The 19,308-nt window shown below is 42.3% G+C and overlaps 1 protein-coding gene across 1 annotated transcript in view; it reads left to right on the top strand.

Moving 5' to 3' along the window:
- LOC114435197 (ephrin type-B receptor 1-like) overlaps positions 1-19,308 on the top strand; it is an 83,337-nt gene that overhangs the window by 23,406 nt on the left and 40,623 nt on the right. The window contains exons 2-5 of the mRNA XM_028404824.1: positions 9,268-9,332; positions 9,913-10,203; positions 11,009-11,227; positions 11,317-11,497. Of these exons, the coding sequence (XP_028260625.1) occupies positions 9,268-9,332; positions 9,913-10,203; positions 11,009-11,227; positions 11,317-11,497 (756 nt within the window). The remainder of the gene's footprint in view (positions 1-9,267; positions 9,333-9,912; positions 10,204-11,008; positions 11,228-11,316; positions 11,498-19,308) is intronic.

Below are 19,308 nucleotides of genomic sequence, written 5' to 3'. Positions count from 1 at the left end.
GATTTTTGTATAGGACAAAAAATCTGATAAAAATATATACAACACTTGTTTTTTTTATTGAGGATAAATGAGCAATGTTATTCAACAAGGTCATCACCACAAAACATTTCACAATCATTCACAACCAGAATTCAACATTAGCTTAGTGATTCACATTAAGCCACACAAAAGCTTTCTTCAGACCTTTTTTCTGCCCGTTTCACATTTAATATATTAGGAATTGTTAACCTGTTCAGACTCCCCGTGCCACAGATGACTTTTTTTCGAGCAGGGATAAAGGTTCCCTGAATTACTTTCCCTGGAAAAAGAAGTTTAAACGTGCATACATAGAAGCAGAGATGACAGTCCCCGAGACTAAAAATACTCAGAGGCGCAGCACCTGATTTAGCAACTGGAACCCAGAGAGCAAAAGCTAAAATCCATAAAGAGAATTCAGCAACCTCAAGTGGAACTCTGACATCATCAAGACTGCTCTCGACACAAACACCTTTGGTAATAAAGCATCACTGAAGGACGGAGGAGGAAGCAGTGAGATCTGTAAATTTATTCTGCACAGATGAAAGAGTTCAGCTGAAAACACTAAAATAGACAAATATTTTGGGTTAGGTTTATAAGTTTAAATAAGCCCAGAGGTTTATCTAATAACTGGTATTCATTATCAACACTAATATAGTTGTCCTTTCCCAAAACTAGTGAGTAGATACCCAAGTTGATTAGTCCCTGCAGTGTGTGAGAGCAAATAAACAAAGATTAGATGGATATTTATACACAAATGTGAACAGAAGCCTGGAGTCATGGGTTGGACTTGTGGGCTTTTTTATTCATTTATCCAGTTGAAATTAAATAGTTTGACCAAAACAACTACAGCAAGAGCTATTAGTGGAAGTAGGAAGTCGAACTCGGTTTGTGGTGAGAATCGATCATAACGCACAAGTTTGTTCTGCTCATCATCTGGAGGAAGCATCTTTGTATTCTGCTAATATAGTTTCGGTTATCGTGATGTGATGTACACCAGAGTAGAAAACAAGTTGGACTGAAACCGGAAATGTTTGGCTTTCTGGCTCTAAAAGCGGGTCAGGCCCTACAGACTTCCATGTTAATGTTTTAGACGGGCATGTACAGTTTTAGTATCGATAATTTCTCATTCTGTAAGGCTGCAAGTCATGTGTGATTAAGGGGTGACTGCTTTGACTGCCATCTTAGATTGCGACCTGCCTGCTTACAAGACCAACCACCCACCTTAGCTCCACTTATGCACCACCCACATTTGGAAGTTAGACAGACTCTGACAGTGCCAACATGGAGACGGCCAGAACCTTTCACATTTAGCTTCAGAAACCTGTGTGTGACGTCAGGGACGGTTTCTTCTTTTTTTTCTTTACAGCATATGAGTGTGATGTTATTTTTATCCCCAGTTTCCAGCCTTGAGGTAAATGAAATGCAGCACTTATCCTTTTGACACCTATGATCAGAAAACAACTTGAACGTTCTCACAGGGATCACCGTGTGAAAAGAAACAGACCCAAGGAGGAAATGCTCCCACTCATTGACTGATTCAGACCTGAGCAGTGTAGACTCCCAGAACCCAGTGCACCATGGGAAATGCAGTGGATGACAGAAAATAAAAACAGAAATGTGAAATTTATTCAGACACCTGTCAGGTGAAAGTTTGTCGGTATTGATATTTCACCATTTCTTGTGCTGGTCGGTGTCACGCTGCAGCGTCTGTCCTTCCTGTTTGTGTTCCTCTTCTGTTGTTGAATAGTATTTATGTGTGTTCTTGCTGATGCGACGTGTTTGTGAAATGCTGAGCACACCCTTTCCAAGACTACAGGGTCAGCCCATTAGCCAGTGCTTCAGAGTGATGGTGAATGCAGAGATTACTGGGTAAGACTTCGCAGGCTATGTACAAGACTGAGTTCTGACCAAAGGGGACAGCGTGCAGATAAGAACAGTTCAGAGACAGCAGACATGGAGCCTTCTGGGGACCCTGTGGGCCAGAATGTTTGTCAGCAGCTTAATATCACAGAAATGTGCTTTGTTTTTTTGTTTCTTCTTTCTTTCTTGGAATTCCAGCCAGCTTTTTGTTTAACTGCTCACTGAGTGCTTGAGGTTATTTACATAATTTCCTGTGAAGAGGCAAATATTTGTTCGGGTTTTGTGTGTGGAGGGGTTATTTAGATTGTCAGAGCACTAATTGTCTTCATAATTGATTTTTGTTTGGTGGTGGTGGTGGTGGTGGTGGGGGGGGCATGAAAGGCTGCTCTGCTTAGTCTTGCAGCGTTTAAGTGTATTTACATGCAGTGTGTGTATATAATGGATGTATGTTTCATTTGCAAAGATCTGCATATAAATGTGTGCAGTGTTGACTGACTTGTCCTTCCGTGACGATGTGTCATTCCACTTGAACGCCTGATCGGTCAACGGCTGTCTCTGCAGGCGGTCTGACATCTTCCTCCCTGGGTGGGCTTTTAGTGTGTGTTTTGTGTATTTGTGTGTTATTTTGCGCTTGTGCTTCTTTAACCAAGTGTCTGGTGCTCCCAGCTTATACCTTCTGGCTTTCTAATCATACAGCAATGTGCTGTTTTTGTGAAGACACAGTATTGACACAGTGTTGCCTTTCTAGACCTGAGATACTGACTTTTTTGTTATAATGTGAGGTACACAGATGTGTTTGCTGACTCAAATTATATGTGTGTAGAAGCAAAGAAAGGAATGTAAAACTAGCAATTTTATACTCCTAAAAAGTGAAAACACAAACTGTGGAGCTGACTCCACCTGTGATAAGAATCGACATGGAACTGCCCAGAGCTGCATCTGTTGGTGTAAAACAATGGGAGCCAGTCTATGTGAGTGGAGTGCAGGGCGAAGAGGAGGACTGGCTAGTAGACCTCACCAACACCAGCTTTATGTAACATGGTGGGAATAACTTAGCCTCTGCTGCAAGGTGCTATCATGTTATTTATCCAGTAATATGTAACAATTAAGGATGGGTGTTGGATGATTTCTATGAGGCCCTGTTCACACTGGAGAAAGTCAATCCAGCTAGAGTAGGATTGAATCTGGATAGCCTTTAAGCTGGATACATTCAGACCGTGTCCGTGATAAATCCAGTTTAACCCGGCTTGTTTATTGTCCTCCAAACTGCTAGGTGGCGCCTCGTAATATACAGAACTAGGGATGTACACAGTTAATTGACTTTAGATTAATTGATAAGAATTTGATCGATTAAATTAAATTAGTTGCCGATTAATTGCCCCGGCAGTATTTCTTTGATATGTAGTTGTGAAGACGTTTTGTAACTCCTGAGTGGCAGCCTCATTTCTGCTCGGCGTGTCATTTCTGTCTCTACATGCTTACGCATTTCTCCACTGCTATCTGTATTGTGCGTGCGCACACACGTGAGCCAGCGGATAGAGAGCGCGCATTGAAAACTGTTTCAAGGGACGCGCTTTCTTTCGGAAAGTTATTAGCAGCCTAGCCATGCGGTTACGTATTTGTTTTCAGGTGCTGCGTGATCTCTGTGCGCATGTCGCAGTGCTCCGTCAGAATATAGTCCCAAAATAGATCAAACTAGGAGACTGCCGCGTGATAATCAGTGTTTCCATTTGTGCTCACTGTGAATACGCAGCTCACATGAAGTACTTTCTTTATTTTTAATCAGGATGCTAGTTGAATAGAACACGTGTTCTCAGTAGCTGCCCTCACTGTAAACAAGCTGTGCACACGCAGATTAAAGGAGATTATACGCCCTTCTAATGTTTTTACTTGTAAATAGCCAACTAGGTTAATAAAAGATAATATTTTGTTTAGCTTTCTATTCAGGATTTATTTTATGTTCCTTATGTTTAACATGCAACAGCCGAGCCAGTGAACAACTTATTTTCATGTTAAAGCAGCTTGACATATTTTATTTAATTTCTATTCGCAATAGATTTTGTTATTCTAGCCTACATAAATGTCATTGTCTGTACTGTATCCCCAATGGTACAGCAAGCACTCATTAAGGAATATGACATGCAGTTTGTATTTAGTATACAATATTTAGCTTTTAATCTTAGTGAAACTTAGGCCCGGGAAAATCGCCGCTTATCAATTAATCGTTAATCGATCGATAAGGTCATTCAACTAACGATTAATGAATTAATCGATAATTTGCATCCCTATACAGAACACTACTAACCCCTCTTTTGTTCGACTAAGTAGACACTACATTATGGCATAAAGTGATGTTGTGTGAACATGTTCCACAGCTAACTGGTTAGCATATTGATAGCATATTAATTTCAATAGATACAGGAGATATCTGAAGCTGAAAAGACGGCTTGAGTCTCTTTTAAAATATACAGATTGCTCCTTAAAGGTTAAACATCTTAATTCTCAGAACTGACCAGAAAGGTTACACACAACAACCCCCCACACAAACATCCACACACACACAGAGGCATATAAATCAGGACTAATTGCAGTCTTTGAGCAGCAGACTAATCTGGTTGGAACACACAAGGCTAATTAGCATACGATGAACCAACCTCACTTGCCATTTGACCACCAGTACTTGCACACACATACAGAGAGAAAGAGGCAAAATGTCTTCTAATCCATGGGACTGTGATGGAAATACTTTTTATTTCTCCCTCGTGGGCCACAAGAAGGATTTAACAGCCTCTTTGACTGCTACAATATCGCACAGATTTACCTGCTGTTTCCTCTGCCATGTAATGGCTTTTGGTTTCCGTCAGCGGTGTAGCGCTGGTTGAGGAGGAGCACCACTGCGGGGGGAGGCAGGCGCACTGCGATCACAGCCTCCAATATGTCAAAAGTAATTAGACTGATCGGAGAGTATACCCTATTATACGCAGAGAGGTGTGTGTGTGCTGTTAATTAGACTGATGAGTAGACACACTCTAATAAGCCAAGCACAGACCATTAAATGCACGCTTCCTTTTGTTCTGATCAGACTTCTTTTCTCTCTTTTTAACCTGGAACTCACAAGCCGAGTGTGCTGACACATGTTGGTCCGCCGATTGATTTTCATTGATGTGTCCGATGGAATGATCAGTGAACTCAGAAAATAATTGACACTGGTGGTGGTAATCTGTTACTCATTTCAGTGTTTGTCTTTTTTTTCCTTTTTAAATGCAGAGTCCTCATTTGTTTTTTGTTTTTTTTTTACACTTTTAGTTCTCTTGCTTTACATTAAAACTACAGAGCAGAACTTCTGTCTCCCCCTTCTGGCAGTGAGACAGAACACGATCTCAGCCAATGTAGCTAGAAAACATATTGTAGTGTTGAAAATGTGTAAATTGCCCTATATTTTAGAATTTTTGATTTGTAGGGTTACATTGTGTTTATCGATTGCTTTTCTTTGATAGAGGGCCCCGTTCACACTGGAGTAGGATTGAATCCAGATCGCCTTTAATCTGGATACGTTCAGACCTACTTTCAAATCTGGTTATCACACACGTGTGTCCGCACCATTGACAGTAAAAACTATGGACAGAGCTTCCGTGACGTCACCCGTTTATTTCTGAAGAGCCGCTCTGAGGCTCGGTGGGAGGTTCCAGGACGTTGATGACCGCCGCCATGTTGGCATGTTGTCCGCCAAAACTCCAAATATGGACAAAAAGGGGGAACACGAGCGGGGTTTAGGGGGGCGGGCGATCGTGGAAGCAGGAAACTCACGTTGTGATACGTCAACTGTCTGTCAATCAAGCAGCAACGCCCATAATTATGCGTAATTAAGTCAGAATACCATTGAAACGAGTGAGTTGTAAAAAAATTCACCCCCCTACAATTGACACTAGAATAGAACCTATCATCTGAGACCAGAGTGGTTTTTTGTACCAGGCTGTAATCATGTTTTTTTCTGCTGTGAAGTCGGCCATTTTAACATGGGAGTCTATGGGAAATTACTTGCTTTTGGAGCCAGCCCCCAGCAGTTGCGGCGTGAATTACAAGTTTTGACACTTCCGCATGGGCTTCAACTTTGAGCCCGCTTGGTTCTCGACCTATTTTCAAATCTGGTTATCACACACCTGTGTCCCCACTCAATCCAGCTTAACCCGGCTTGTTTGTTGTCCTCCAAACCACTAGGTGGCGCCTTGTAATATACAGAGTCCGTTCAGGCCGTGGTAGGGCCGCATGTGCGTCGTGCATTTTTTTGTCCCTAGCCGAGTGTGAACGGGTTTCAATAGGCTATTGGCTTATTGGCACCGTGAGAAGCGCTCCTGTCACAGATGTGTTTGTTGCTGTCAGTAAAAGTAACTGCATACCAAGGGGAGAATCAAAAGTTTTATAAATACTGTTGTTGATATTTGATACATGTTAAACACAAGTCAGTTTTTATTTGTATTTTTAATGTTTACACAGAGCTCCCCCCCAGCACTGGGTCATAATGATCACGCTGCGAGCAGGATTTAATAACATGAAATGATGAATCACAGGAGCCTCCCAAGGGTTTCTGGGTATGGCAGCACAATCAATTTCCAATAAGTGTATTAGCCAGCAAACTCTCTATATATATAGTACTGCCTGAGAGTACGCCTTTAACACCCTGGGTTGGTTCCATTGTTCTATTTCTGAGGCAAAGGCTTTGTATCAAATCCCATCTTGCAAGACTTAGCTGGAAGGTACGACTGGTAAGACTCCATGTGCTCTTCCAGCGTCCCTTCTGTCAACATTTCTCTCTTTATTATCTTTTTTTAGCTCAATTTTTTTGCAACTTCAAAGACGTCTGAATGAGGCAAAGTATGCATGATAGAGATAAACTAGGTCTGCCTGCTGCTACGTTCATTTCTTTTTTTAAATTGTTGTTGACAGCATGCCACTAAATGCACCGAAGCTACAAATTAGACACTGACACTTGTCACCATTTTGAATAAGCTTTGGTCCCAAAAATTTGATCGTCGACTACATTTTCCCGTGACAAGCATTTCATTTTCCAAAACGACCTTCTCTCTCAAGGGAGAGCTGAAAAACTGGGTTCTGCTGTAATTAGGCTAGCTCGCTGACAAAAAAAAGCAGCAGCACCCAAGGTAGAGGAAGGATGAAAGATAGGGGAGGTGGAGTGAAGGAGAGGATGAAGGTGGGGGGTGGGTGGTGGAGGGTGTGAGGGTGTGATGGGGGGAGTGCAGATAATGAGAGGCAGGGTGACAGTATGAAAGAGTGCAAGAGGAGGAGAGCATGTCAAGAATCAAGGGGGGGCTGTTTGCCTGCGGCCGCCTCGTGGTGTGATGTCGTCGGATCTTCTCACCATGGTTTATTACAAAGGGCTCTGTGTTGTCAGCACGCCAGCTAACTTATGCTGGCCAGAGCGTCACGGCCGCTGGTGTGTCACTGTTAATTCTGCACATAATAGGTCTGAAACCCACTTGTTTACAGGATGACAGATGTAAAAAGTACATTAATGGGTACACAAGCATCACATCAGGCGCGCTGGAGTTCATTATGTACAGAGGGAAAAACTGAATATTTGACACAGTGCAATTCATTCTTTTTATTTTTGGCTCTCTGTGTGGTCGTTTTGGTTTGAGTTCTCTGACAGCGGCGAGAAATACTAAACAGCTTCAGTCGCTTGAATGAATCTGCACTCAATTTGTCGTGGTGATGGTCAAGTGTGTTTCTTCTAACAAGCTTGGGGAAGTAGAAGATCATGCAAATGTAAGACTAGGTTTCTATTTGTGCTCCAAAGACCATAACTAACATCGCTAACAATGTAATTTTTTTTTTCCCCTTTGACACACACAGTGATGCTTCAAAACAGAGAATCCCACATTGCATTGTCTGCCGTTGGGTGTTAATATGAAGACATATCATGACATAAGTGCTGCCATCTGTGTTTTTGCTGTCAAGTAGCTTTGTTCTTATGTTTTTCATACAATATACAGCTTAGGTTTCCCACTCCTTTGTTGTAATCTGAGAGGTACGTCACTGTGTCAGTGTGTCACCCAACTGTGATTTAGTCAATGCGGTTCGTATGTGGAGTTACAGTACAGGTCTGATGGTGTAGGTTCAGGTGGGGACACGAAGTCATTACCAAGCTCGCTGCCTACACATTCACATCATGTTTAATTGCAGTCACTGCCGCTGACTGATTTCAACTGTGTGTAATTATTATTTAATTTATTCTAACTGCCGGTGTAGGGCAGTAACATGTTACATTAATGTGATTACTGGGAGGGAATGATAATTGTGAATGTCTATAAAACCCTCTGTTATGGTGTGTTTGACAAATCGCAGCAGATTATCACATGACAAAAGTGAGGACAGAAGTCCTGCTTATCTATGTACACCACAACAGTACACACTGGAATAGCCTCCATGTCTGCAACCAACTGCTAATCCTGTCACAGCTGATCATCTGCTGCTGTCGGAAGTGGTGCTTGTGCTACATCAGTTGGGTATTGTAGGTCCATTTTAGGGCTGCAACGATTACTCGAGTAATATTATTACAAGTAATAATCGAGGGCAAAATGCATCGACAACTAATTTAGTACTTGATGACTCGTTTAGTGATGTCATCGGGATGTTTCTCTTGTGGCGTAGCGGGATGATCAGCGTTTTGGGTGCAGGAGGTCCCGAGTTAGAGACGCGGGTGAGCCGTTTACACACACACATACACTTGGCGCCAGGCATGGAGGCGGTGGCGGACACTGCAGCGGTATCCACCTAAGCTATGGAAAAACTATGACATTTACGCGAGATCTGAGTACTCAAGTAATCGCAAAAATAATCGCCGGTTATCCGAGTATCAAAAATACTCATTTGCAGCCCTAATCCATTTGAATCTTGTGTTGCTAGCTCTCTGTTATATACTGTATGATATTGGTTATTTCTAAGATTCTAACATTATAAAAATATAGTATTTGTTGAAGTCTTGCACGTAAAGATCACAGTGTTATTCCTTATTCCTTAGCACTGACTTTCATCATAAATGTTCTTTGTTATGGGAAGGTTCAAATGAAACCTGGATTAATCGGATTATGTTTGTGATTGTTGTGTCATATCATTGTTGCTTTTGTTTGTACAATATTAACACAACCTTAAGCCTGGATTAATGGCGGTTATCTCTTTTATCATAACGAGCACAGAATAGAGGGAGAACATTGCAGAAATAGTGTCAAGTGGGGGTTATGAATATGAATGGCGCCCATCACAAAGCGGGGCAAAAGTTGGCATCTGAGCTGCCTGTTAATTAAAGCCGTACCTGTCCTCATGCTGCAGCTCCCTCCGTTTCACCTCCCTCTCTCTCTTTTTGTCTGACAGAGACAGTGATGGATACAAGGACAGCGACAGCTGAGCTCGGCTGGATATCGTTCCCTGCCAATGGAGTAAGAACAATGTGTAAAGGTGTACTGTGTGTGTATGTATATATACATGTGTGTGTACCCTTGGGGAAAGCAGTTTGAGTACAGTTTACAGTGGTCCATTAACGAGTCTGTCAAAATCTTAATTACAGCAGCAAGGTGACACCAATTAAGCACTATTGATGCAGAATAGAATGCATTAAAAAGATCAGAGAACTGCAACACATGTCTGTAATACACTAATGAATAGAATACAATAGAAGAAAATAAGACAGAATGGAGTGGGGTGTTCCTCCACTTCCCTGAACTCCTTGGCTTTTTTTAAAATTCTGGCTTGGTCACAGTGGTCTGCTGTGTGTGCGTTTGAGGTGAGTGGCTCTAATTGTGATGAATGGTTGTCCCCGTGCAGCACAGAACAAGGTGGAGGAGAGAAAAAGAATGAGGAAGGCGGGAAAAGAGAGGGAGACGAAGCAGGGGGGAGGGATGGAGAAAGTTTAATTTGTGTCAGGTCTCTGTAAACCCATTAATCATTTTAGCCTTTCTTCACACCCCCCCACCTCCACCCCTTCTTCACACCCCTCTTCTTCACTCACACATTCCCTAGTGGGAGGAGGTGAGCGGCTATGACGAGAACCTCAACACCATTAGGACGTACCAGGTGTGCAACGTGTTTGAGCCCAGTCAGAACAACTGGCTGCTCACCACCTACATCGACAGACGGGCCGCACAACGCATCTACGTGGAGATCCGCTTCACCGTACGTGACTGCGCCTCCATACCCAGCGTCCTGGGCTCCTGCAAAGAGACCTTCAACCTCTACTACCTGGAGACCGACAGGACGTTGTCAGAGGGCATCAAAGGGGTGGAGTACTGGGCCAATGCCCCTTTTCTAAAGGTAACTGACCCAAATGTAGAAATGTTTGAGACAGAAAAGGGTGAGGAACCACCGGCTGTGAAGTCTTTGCACCTCCAGGAGAAGCTCCCAAAATAGAGCTCATTTAATCAGAAATATTCTGCCAGCTGTAGGCTCACACCTCCACCAGCTCTTCCAATTCAGTGCTTATTGACTGGGTGCTTTTCTCTGTGCTCTTTGGGATTCACAACTCTCTGCTTCAGTCAAAATCTTTTCTGCACCACCTCAGATATTTGTCAATTTTTAATGATTTTTCTCTTCAGCTTATCCAAATCCATCATCACAATGTTGACAATCCTCTCTGCCAAGAAAAAGGGCAAATTAAGACTTTTCATATTGTTACGTTCCCCAGTTACTCCAAGGGGATGAGGGGAAGCAACAATAATGTTACCCAGGCCTGAGGAAGAGACAGCAGTCGGAAACAGTGACTATGAATTAAATTGATTTATTTAAATGAATAACAAAAATAGTAAATCAAACACAAAAGCAAAACTAAAAAGATCAGTGCTAATTATCATGCTCTCGTCCCTCTGGACGGAGCAAAGACGCATGGTGTGAGCGTCCACAAGTTGGCCCACTGGCCCCGGCCATGTGCACACCTCCAGCTGATATACTTCTGCTGATGAGGACCAAGTGGACTCAGGTGTGGATCATCCACTTGGTCCACTGGAAGCATTGGGAACCTGCACAGAAAGTAGAGACACAGACATACACACAATGAGTACCGGCACGTAACAATATCATAAAAACCCGCTGATATGTTGTGTGTCTTTTCCCTCTCTGCCAGGTGGACACCATCGCAGCAGACGAGAGTTTCTCCCAGGTTGACTTTGGGGGCAGGCTAATGAAGGTGAACACAGAGGTCAGGAGTTTCGGTCCCCTGTCCAAAGGCAGAGGCTTCCACTTGGCCTTCCAGGATCTGGGTGCATGCATGTCGCTCCTGGCTGTCAGAGTTTTCTACAAGAAATGCCCCAGCGTGGTGCAGAACTTTGCCTTTTTCCCAGAGGTACGGATCAAAACTCGGATGAAATATGTAGCCACTTTGTTTCAGCTCTTTCTTGCAGTTTTTTTTTTAATGACTCTTATTGTGTGCAGACACTGACCGGAGCGGAGTCGACCTCATTAGTCATCGCCAGGGGAAGCTGCATCCCAAATGCAGAGGAAGTTGACGTGCCCATAAAGCTCTACTGTAACGGAGACGGGGAGTGGATGGTGCCCATCGGCAGCTGCAGCTGCAAGGCGGGTTATGAGCCGGACAATGGCAACGTTTGTCGAGGTAAATCTGTGCATTAATGAGGCAGCGCTGGTTCAAACTGAGCTCATTAAAACTTGAAGATGGAACCAGCACATAGCATTCTGTGTAGCTGCATATCAGACGTATCGTGGTGCTATTCAGAAACCTTCTTGCATGCTGCACATACATTTCATTTTGTTTTGTATCAAAGCTAACAAGCCAGTATGACAGTTAATCAATAGCAGGCAAACGTGCCTTCAATATTCAGCCACAGCAGCCCCGGCAGCAGTCAATATCTCAGGAAGCATAAAGGAGCAAACACATCATGCAAATGGCTGAAACCATTGAAACACCAGTGTCTCGGTGGTCTGAACATGCTCTCATTGAGTGTGCATGCTGATGTTTCTGTCCTGGCTCTGTTTACAAACCACTACATGCTGCGTAAACGCTGTACGTGATGTTTTTTTGAGCCCAGGAGAACAAAGTATGTCACTTTTGACAGTCTTAGCACTTATATGTGTATATTTTTGCCCATGGTGCTCCATATGTTAATATTTTCAGAGGCAGACTTGGGTGATAACCGTACAGAAATAGCTCCTCTTCCCTCAGCGTTCCAAATATCTCTGCCTCCTTTTTATATCTGGCCTCCTTCCCCATTTCCTCTCCAAAGTAGTACCCATCATTTCTTACTCTCCCTGGAGGGTCTCATCCATTTAGTGTGTGTGTGTGCGTGTGTGTGACTGTGGGCATGTGGGCGTGTGATGTATGTACATATGGTAAAATGATAAGTGAGGCCGCTTCATCCCATGTTAATTAGTTTAGCGTGTTCCAGCTAGATTAGACTACTGCAAATTAGTCCTGAACTGTCAGAGAGTGTCAGGGAGATAGAAGGCTATCAGGACGAATGAAGAGAAGAAAAAAGTGGAAGGAAACAAAAAGAAAGAAAGACCTCTGGGATAAGAAGAAAGTTTGGAGAACAAACCAAGGACAGCAACTGTGATGTGACATGTTAGCTTGGCTTTCGTTGCCAGTCTCTCTGTTTCAGTGTAGAAGTCACGATTCATTGGAGAGTCATTATGTCTGACAGTGTTGCAGTAATGTGACCTGCCGCTGCTGAAGGACTTTAGTTGAATTTTGAATTATTAAGTCTCACCAGACCTTTGCTGTGAATTTCTAAAACACACACTGACCCTGTCACTGCTGCCCTTTAGAAAGCAGAACTAGAAACATGATAACGGTGCTTCCAGCTTGTCCTCACACGTAGACGACGAATCAAAAGCTTAATTGATAAATCATACAATGCATTCTGACACCAGTCGCTTCACCTTGTGCATCTTTGTTTTTTTTTTTCAATGGACCCCAGAGTACATCCTCCTAGGCTGCCAAAGGGTGTCAGAGAAATCTCATCCTCCGCTTTTATTCTCATTAGGATTATTAATATATCATTTACATTTCATTTTACCTGCTGTTTAATTTCCTGTTGTCTTCTCATTTGTTCCGCTCCTTCCTCTGCACCCACAGTGCACATATACAAATGGCTCATGCACAAAAATCTCTTGAGCTGTCAATCCTGAGTCTCCACTTGGTGAGGATTGTAACAAAAGTATACTTGGTTAGGTTAGGATTTACTACCTGATTCACTGCTGTTGCAAATAGAGTTATGGTCTCATGTTATGTACGTTTACTTCCTTTTGACATTTATCTGACAGTCATGCAGGTTAAAACCTGGCGATACTTATCATTATGTGTATGTTTGGTGGTCAGAGCCTGACGCGCTCCACAAACAAGAGGAGTTGGGGTTACATCGCAGCATTAGATTTTCCTACTTGTTTCCAGGGATGAGTCTAATACCTGGTCAGCTCTCACCGTCTGAGTGCATTATCAGATGTTGATGCTTCAGGTGTTACTATCTGTTTGGTCTTTAAGTAGTGTTAGCTCAGAGACCTGTCTGATCCTCTGGAGAGGCCAAATGGGGCTTTAAGTAATCAGCTCACTATAGCTCCTCTCCACACCACCAACTTCATGTTACCTCCTTTAACTGTTGCTGCAGCCATTAGTCAGCCCTACTAGAAAAGGAGACGGGATTGGATGCACAGCGGAATCTTTGTTTTGAGCCATCCTCATTCAAAGACTCAAATCACTGTTGTGTTCTTGGATTGTGTGATGATGGGTTGAGTACGCAGATCAAAGACAGCCTCAGTCAGCGTGTCTGCATACACGTGCTTCATGTGTTTTATTCAAAGCCTTTCAGCATAAACAGCGATTTAGGATGTTATGGGACAGAACACGTCCTGTCTGTCTTCCCGGAGCTGGCATCTTTTTGGTGAGCTCTTCTGCCAATCAGCTGATAACAACTTGGCAGGAGTCTGGACTAACTATTAGAACAGATGGTCGTCTTTGTGTGTGTGGTTATGTGCGTGTGGAGCCACAGAGTTGGTGTTTATTTTGCACAAAATCAGCATATTGTGCAAAACATACGGCGAAACTGGCTCAGCATCAAAGCACCGAGCGTGTGTCTGTGTGTGTGTGTGTGTGTGTGTGTTTTAAATAAATATTCCAGACCCTTACTTCAAATGCATCACACTACAAAAGTAAGCACTGCCAATGAAAGCACACAAACCTCCCCCTGCTGTGAACCCCAACAATGCTCCCAGAGTTTGTCAAACCTTTGGGCTTTTAACACACACACACACACACACTCAGGCAAGTTTTTAATAATTGATTAGTGAGCCTGTATGCCAACTTTAGACAATTGTCATCCACATGGACGCTGCATGACTCCACACAGCTGGCAAAGGGCACGGAGGGAAACAGAATAATCTCCTTCTCTTTGTTCCATTTTCCATTTTTATGTTTTTATTTTTTAGCCTCTTTCTTTTTGCTTCCTGGAATATATTTTAGGTGCAGTTCCTTAATAAAATGATCGATTTTCTGTCATGTGAGGGAATTTTTATTTTTGTCTGCACCAAATAACAGACTCAACATCGATGTACGCAGACTTTAACAGCTTCAAAAATATAAGATCCATCTTCATCATCATTTTTTTTGTTATTGTTTGTTGGTATTTGAACCACAAATCAGCCACAGACACATACACAAACAGCATTGACATATGTATGCGGGTTTACATCTTCAGACAGCTGGACACACACAGAGATAACTGTACAGGGGTATCTGGTGATAAGTAGTACAGAGAGGGAGCAAGACTTGTTGCCATGGTGACACACCCCATGTGTATGAGCAAGGTTGTTGAATAAATGACCTTGACAAGCCAGATGTCTATCTGCCTATTCAAAGCAGACACACATACACTGACAGTCCTAAAGAGGTGGTGTCAAAGAAGCAAAGAAGAAGTGTGTCTGTGTGTGTGTGTGTGTGTGTGTGTTTTTTATTTTCAAGTGGCACATTTTAATAACATTCATTCTGAAGGACACAGGAGTCTGAGATGCACATTTATTGCTTTCTAGTTTGGATGTAATGACCAGCACATGATGTGATGACAGGAAATATTAGTGTTTAAGCCACACTAAAGCTAGAGCAGCCATTTTTAAAGAAACGATGGGTTTTTTTGTGCTCTGAATTGGTAGCCTGACAGAGAGACAATAAGAATTGGAGCACAGACAGGCTGGATGACACGCAGCAAAGGGCCCCCGGCTGTAACTGAACCCAGGCGGCTACAGGGAGGCCTATAACCTCAGGTTAGCTGCACCTACTCTTACCAAGTGAGCTCTCTTGGTGCCAAATTAACCCTTAAGCTACAAAGTGTTTGTACCAATTAGAAAATCTCACTCGAGTCCTTTCTGTCTGTAGCTTTCACCTTTACCTAGTAGTGTGTAGTAGTAGTGAGTTCTTTCTTTAATCCTTCAGGTGAAGAAGTACTGACAGGTGTGAGGAAAAGTTTTATTTAAGGAGCTGGGATGAATTAAAATGGATCTTTATTATCACAGCCCAGTCTCATTGGATATTTACTATGTTCCATATTGAGTTTGATCAAGCCCTGCTGTATGATGAAAATATATACATCCTCACTGAGAGTGGGTTCATAAAGCTCTGTGGCTCATGTGCAACATAATAAGCAGCACAACAGTGGGACAAAGAGCAGCTCCCCTAAATCATGTTAGAACAAAAGAATGAAATAATATAACGTTTCAGGGGCAGATAGAACCAAGTGATACAGGGAGGGAAGAATAAAAACAGTAGTCTCTTTGTGTTCCATCTCACCCTCTTCTATTAGTCTGCAATCCTTTTTTATATTTCTTTGCTGTTGTGTTTTCATTTGTTTCCTCTCCGACTTTCTTTGACGCTCCTCTGCATTGTACTCTGACATTTGTCTGAGGACTTCCACCCACACTGTCTCATTTACTTCCTCCAAATTCACGTCATCATTCTGACTTCATGGAAAAAGCCTACCCGTGCGCTCTTCTGCCATAAATCTATGCAGCATTTGCAATTTGGTTTGGTTTTACAGCATCTTGGAGAGAAAATAAACATTCATTAAAGTGAAGGGTGTAAAAGATAAAGGGAGTGAAAAGAGTGTGAAAAATAAATCAAAACTGAAAAAGGGGAACATTAAAAAACTCATTTGCTTTGGTTTGGCTTCCTTTTTTAAGTCTTATTCCTCATTTCACACCTCCGTGTTTCTCCGTTGTGCTTATTTTTCACTTGAAGTCATATTTCATAATGTGTTCTCACTACAAAATACTTATGAAATCCCATGTGTGAATTAAAAATATGCTTCCTTCTGGGACACAAAGGACGTCTTTGTAAGATGTGACTTCAGATGTTTGACCATGTCGTTGTGTTACTGCGCCTCCTTCAACCATCGCATCTCAGATACTGTTTACCTGATACTTTACTCCAGGGGTTCTCAAAGTTTTGATAGCTGAGGGCCAAAGAAAAGAAAAAAGAAGAATAAAAATTACACGTGTAATCATTTTAATGACCCAGTTGCATCTCTACAGTTTACATTTATTGGTCTGTATCCAGTAATGTGCAATAAACACATATGGGGACTAAACCTGAGAAACATTGTAATGCACAAAAAATCCCCGGGGGATTAGGGCTGGGCGGTATGCCCAAAATTGTAGATCATGCTATTTTTATATTATTATAACAGTTTCCGGTATTTGACAGTATTTTCTCTCCTCATGCATGATGTGTTAACTGCATTGATTGTGAGAAGAATTACTGCAGTAGAGTTGTTACCCTGTTCCACAGTCATGAGAATTGTACAAAAAAAATCCACATTAGTATTACATGTAATACGGTAGGGCTGTGGGGTATTATTTAATATCCAGTAGTATCGTGATTACTTGAGGGTTTTTCCTCAATTACGATTAAAGAAATGATTTTTATTGTTTTACAAATAATTACAAATAATTGCTCAGCTTCACTTGTGGCTTCGAGTGGACGCATACTTCATGACAAACGAGTGTGCAGAACTGTTCATACCGCTCTCCGCTGCAGCGCATGCAGCGTCACACACACATACAGGTTTTGCTGCTATTCCGCTGCTAATCGTCGGCAGAAGCAGCGGTTCAGGTGAACATGTATGAAGCGGAGATATTTGGGAAAACAGGCAAAGCCATGAAATACCAAACAGCAGCAACACCGTCCTTCTCCTCCACGTCAAACATTTTGTAAACGTTTGTTTACCTCTGTTCAGCGTCTCCAAAAGTCTCCAAAACCTGTTTGTCCATGCAGGACCACGAGCACTGACCACCACACTGAGTTCCGGACATTTTAGGCCATTTAAACCGGTGTTGTCGGTATATGAAAAATTCATATCGTAACACAAATTCACATACACACATTGAGAGCCTATGCTTTACTCTAATATCTGTCACATAAGCAGCTTAAAATATCTCTGCGCTAACGTCAGTGCAGTCACCAGGGTTGTAAAGTGCTTGACATCATGTTCAGGCAAGGGTCAGGCTCTGTTGCAATTAAAACTGCATGCCAGAGAATTAAAAATGTAACACTATGTTTGCCAGATCAGCTGGTATAAATAGGGGATGATGCATGAATCTGTTGCTGTGGTATGTGTGTGTATTTGGCAGTATAGTAGTGTTATAGCAGGCAGAATTATTGGTAAATTTTAAGTTCCTTAAAGGCTTATAGAGAACCCAGTAAAGCTAAATAGACAGATTTATTTAGGAAGGTTACCCAGTGTGTACTAGCATTAGCAGTTCAGAGGTGATCTCATTCTGGACTGGCTCCTAAAACTGGGTCTTGTTTTTTATTTACTTTACTGACATTTCGTCCTGCTCTAAAGTGCTGCTTTTATTTTTGTTTGTTCCTTTTACTTTAACCAGAAGGTCTGTTTATGAGGTTGCCGCAGTCATAATCTCTGCCCCAAGAGTAGCGTTAAAAACACTTCAAACATCTTATCACATATTTTGACCCTTTTTGCTCTATTCACACATGACTAGTTTTACCAACGGACCTCTAATTTTTAAAGGACCATAGAGGTCAATGTTGTGCTTAATCCTGTGTGAAGCTGGCTGCCATGTTTTTCCCAGTCTGAGATGTTCTGTGATAAACGTTAGCAGTTGTGAAGCCGCCTTATGCTAGCTCCAGGGGTGAGAGAAGTGAGCAAAACATCAGGCAGAAAGGACGAGAACAGAGGAATGGTCTGTGGTCAGCACTGCCTCTCATTTCCACCTGTTGTCTGATCCATTTGCACAACAGGAGCTGAAATAGATTCACAGTCAGTGTTGCTTTCTAACTGGACTGGCTGATTTCACAGAGGTGTGACTGACTTGGAGTTACACTGTGTTCTTTAAGTGTTCCCCTTAGGTTTATGTAACATAAAAAAGTATCCTGTCAGTAAATTTGACTCAAACATAGACTTTGGTTTCCATATGCTAATGCATGTGATGGGCCCCTTTAATTATTAACCCTTTCTACTCCAAGCCTCTTTTTTTAAGGCATCAGCTTGAAAACGGCATGCCCAAAAATAAATTGAGTATATCTCAGCAACCACAAGGTGTGTTTGAATACTTTTGGTGTCATAATAAAGGGGACACCTGGGAGATCACCTAGTTTGTATGCCTCTGGCTCTTTGTAAATTAAGATGGCACAAAGCAAAACTGAAAAACTGTTGAAAATTGACACTTTTACAATGAATATCTCCTTACAAATGATCTAGATCAGCGGTCCCCAACCTTTTTTGCACCACGGACCGGTATCATGTAAAACAATACTTTCACGGACCGGCACAGAAAAAAAAGTGCATAAAGAGACAACTTACTCTTATGCTTAATTAGTGGGAGCCTTTGAGCTTTCTCAGCAATGAGGCGGACCCATCTAGGGATAATGGGAGACATGACACCCGAAGTGTGTTTCTTATGTCCAGTCCACTCCGTAATTTTGTTTTGGCCGTCATTAATTGCTTCAGTCGTTCTTGTTCATGTTTTCTTCCATGGCTTGTCTTTTAATGCAGGGTGCTCGGTCTTGCAGTTTTGAAGGCTTCGTTGCCTCATTTGCGAGTCTGTCGCCACATATCACTCAGAGCGGACTTGGTGTGTGAGAATCACCTGTTGCAATAAATCCGTATTTTAAATAGGACTCCTGATATAGTCTTTTAAATGCAGGTTTCTTTTTCTTTGAAGGGGTAGGCTCCTCTTCTTCTGTCTCCTCGTTAGGCCTTTTCCCCTTTCCGAAGAAGCTCTCCAAAGACGTTTGTTTTTTATTTATTTTTGCTGCTTGTGGGCTTAATTTTGGGGCCATATCCCGTGACCGAGACAAGCGTCTGGGCAGGTGCTTAAAGGTACAGGCGGATGAATCTGATCGATTTATAAATGAAACAGCTTTCAGACTCAGATAATGAATAATATATATTTTGCTCAGTC

This window comes from Parambassis ranga, chromosome 4 (genome assembly GCF_900634625.1).
Source record: "Parambassis ranga chromosome 4, fParRan2.1, whole genome shotgun sequence".
In the NCBI taxonomy this organism is placed as follows: domain Eukaryota; kingdom Metazoa; phylum Chordata; class Actinopteri; family Ambassidae; genus Parambassis; species Parambassis ranga.
Note: the sequence above shows the minus strand (reverse complement) of the source record. Positions and strands in the feature narration are given on the sequence as shown.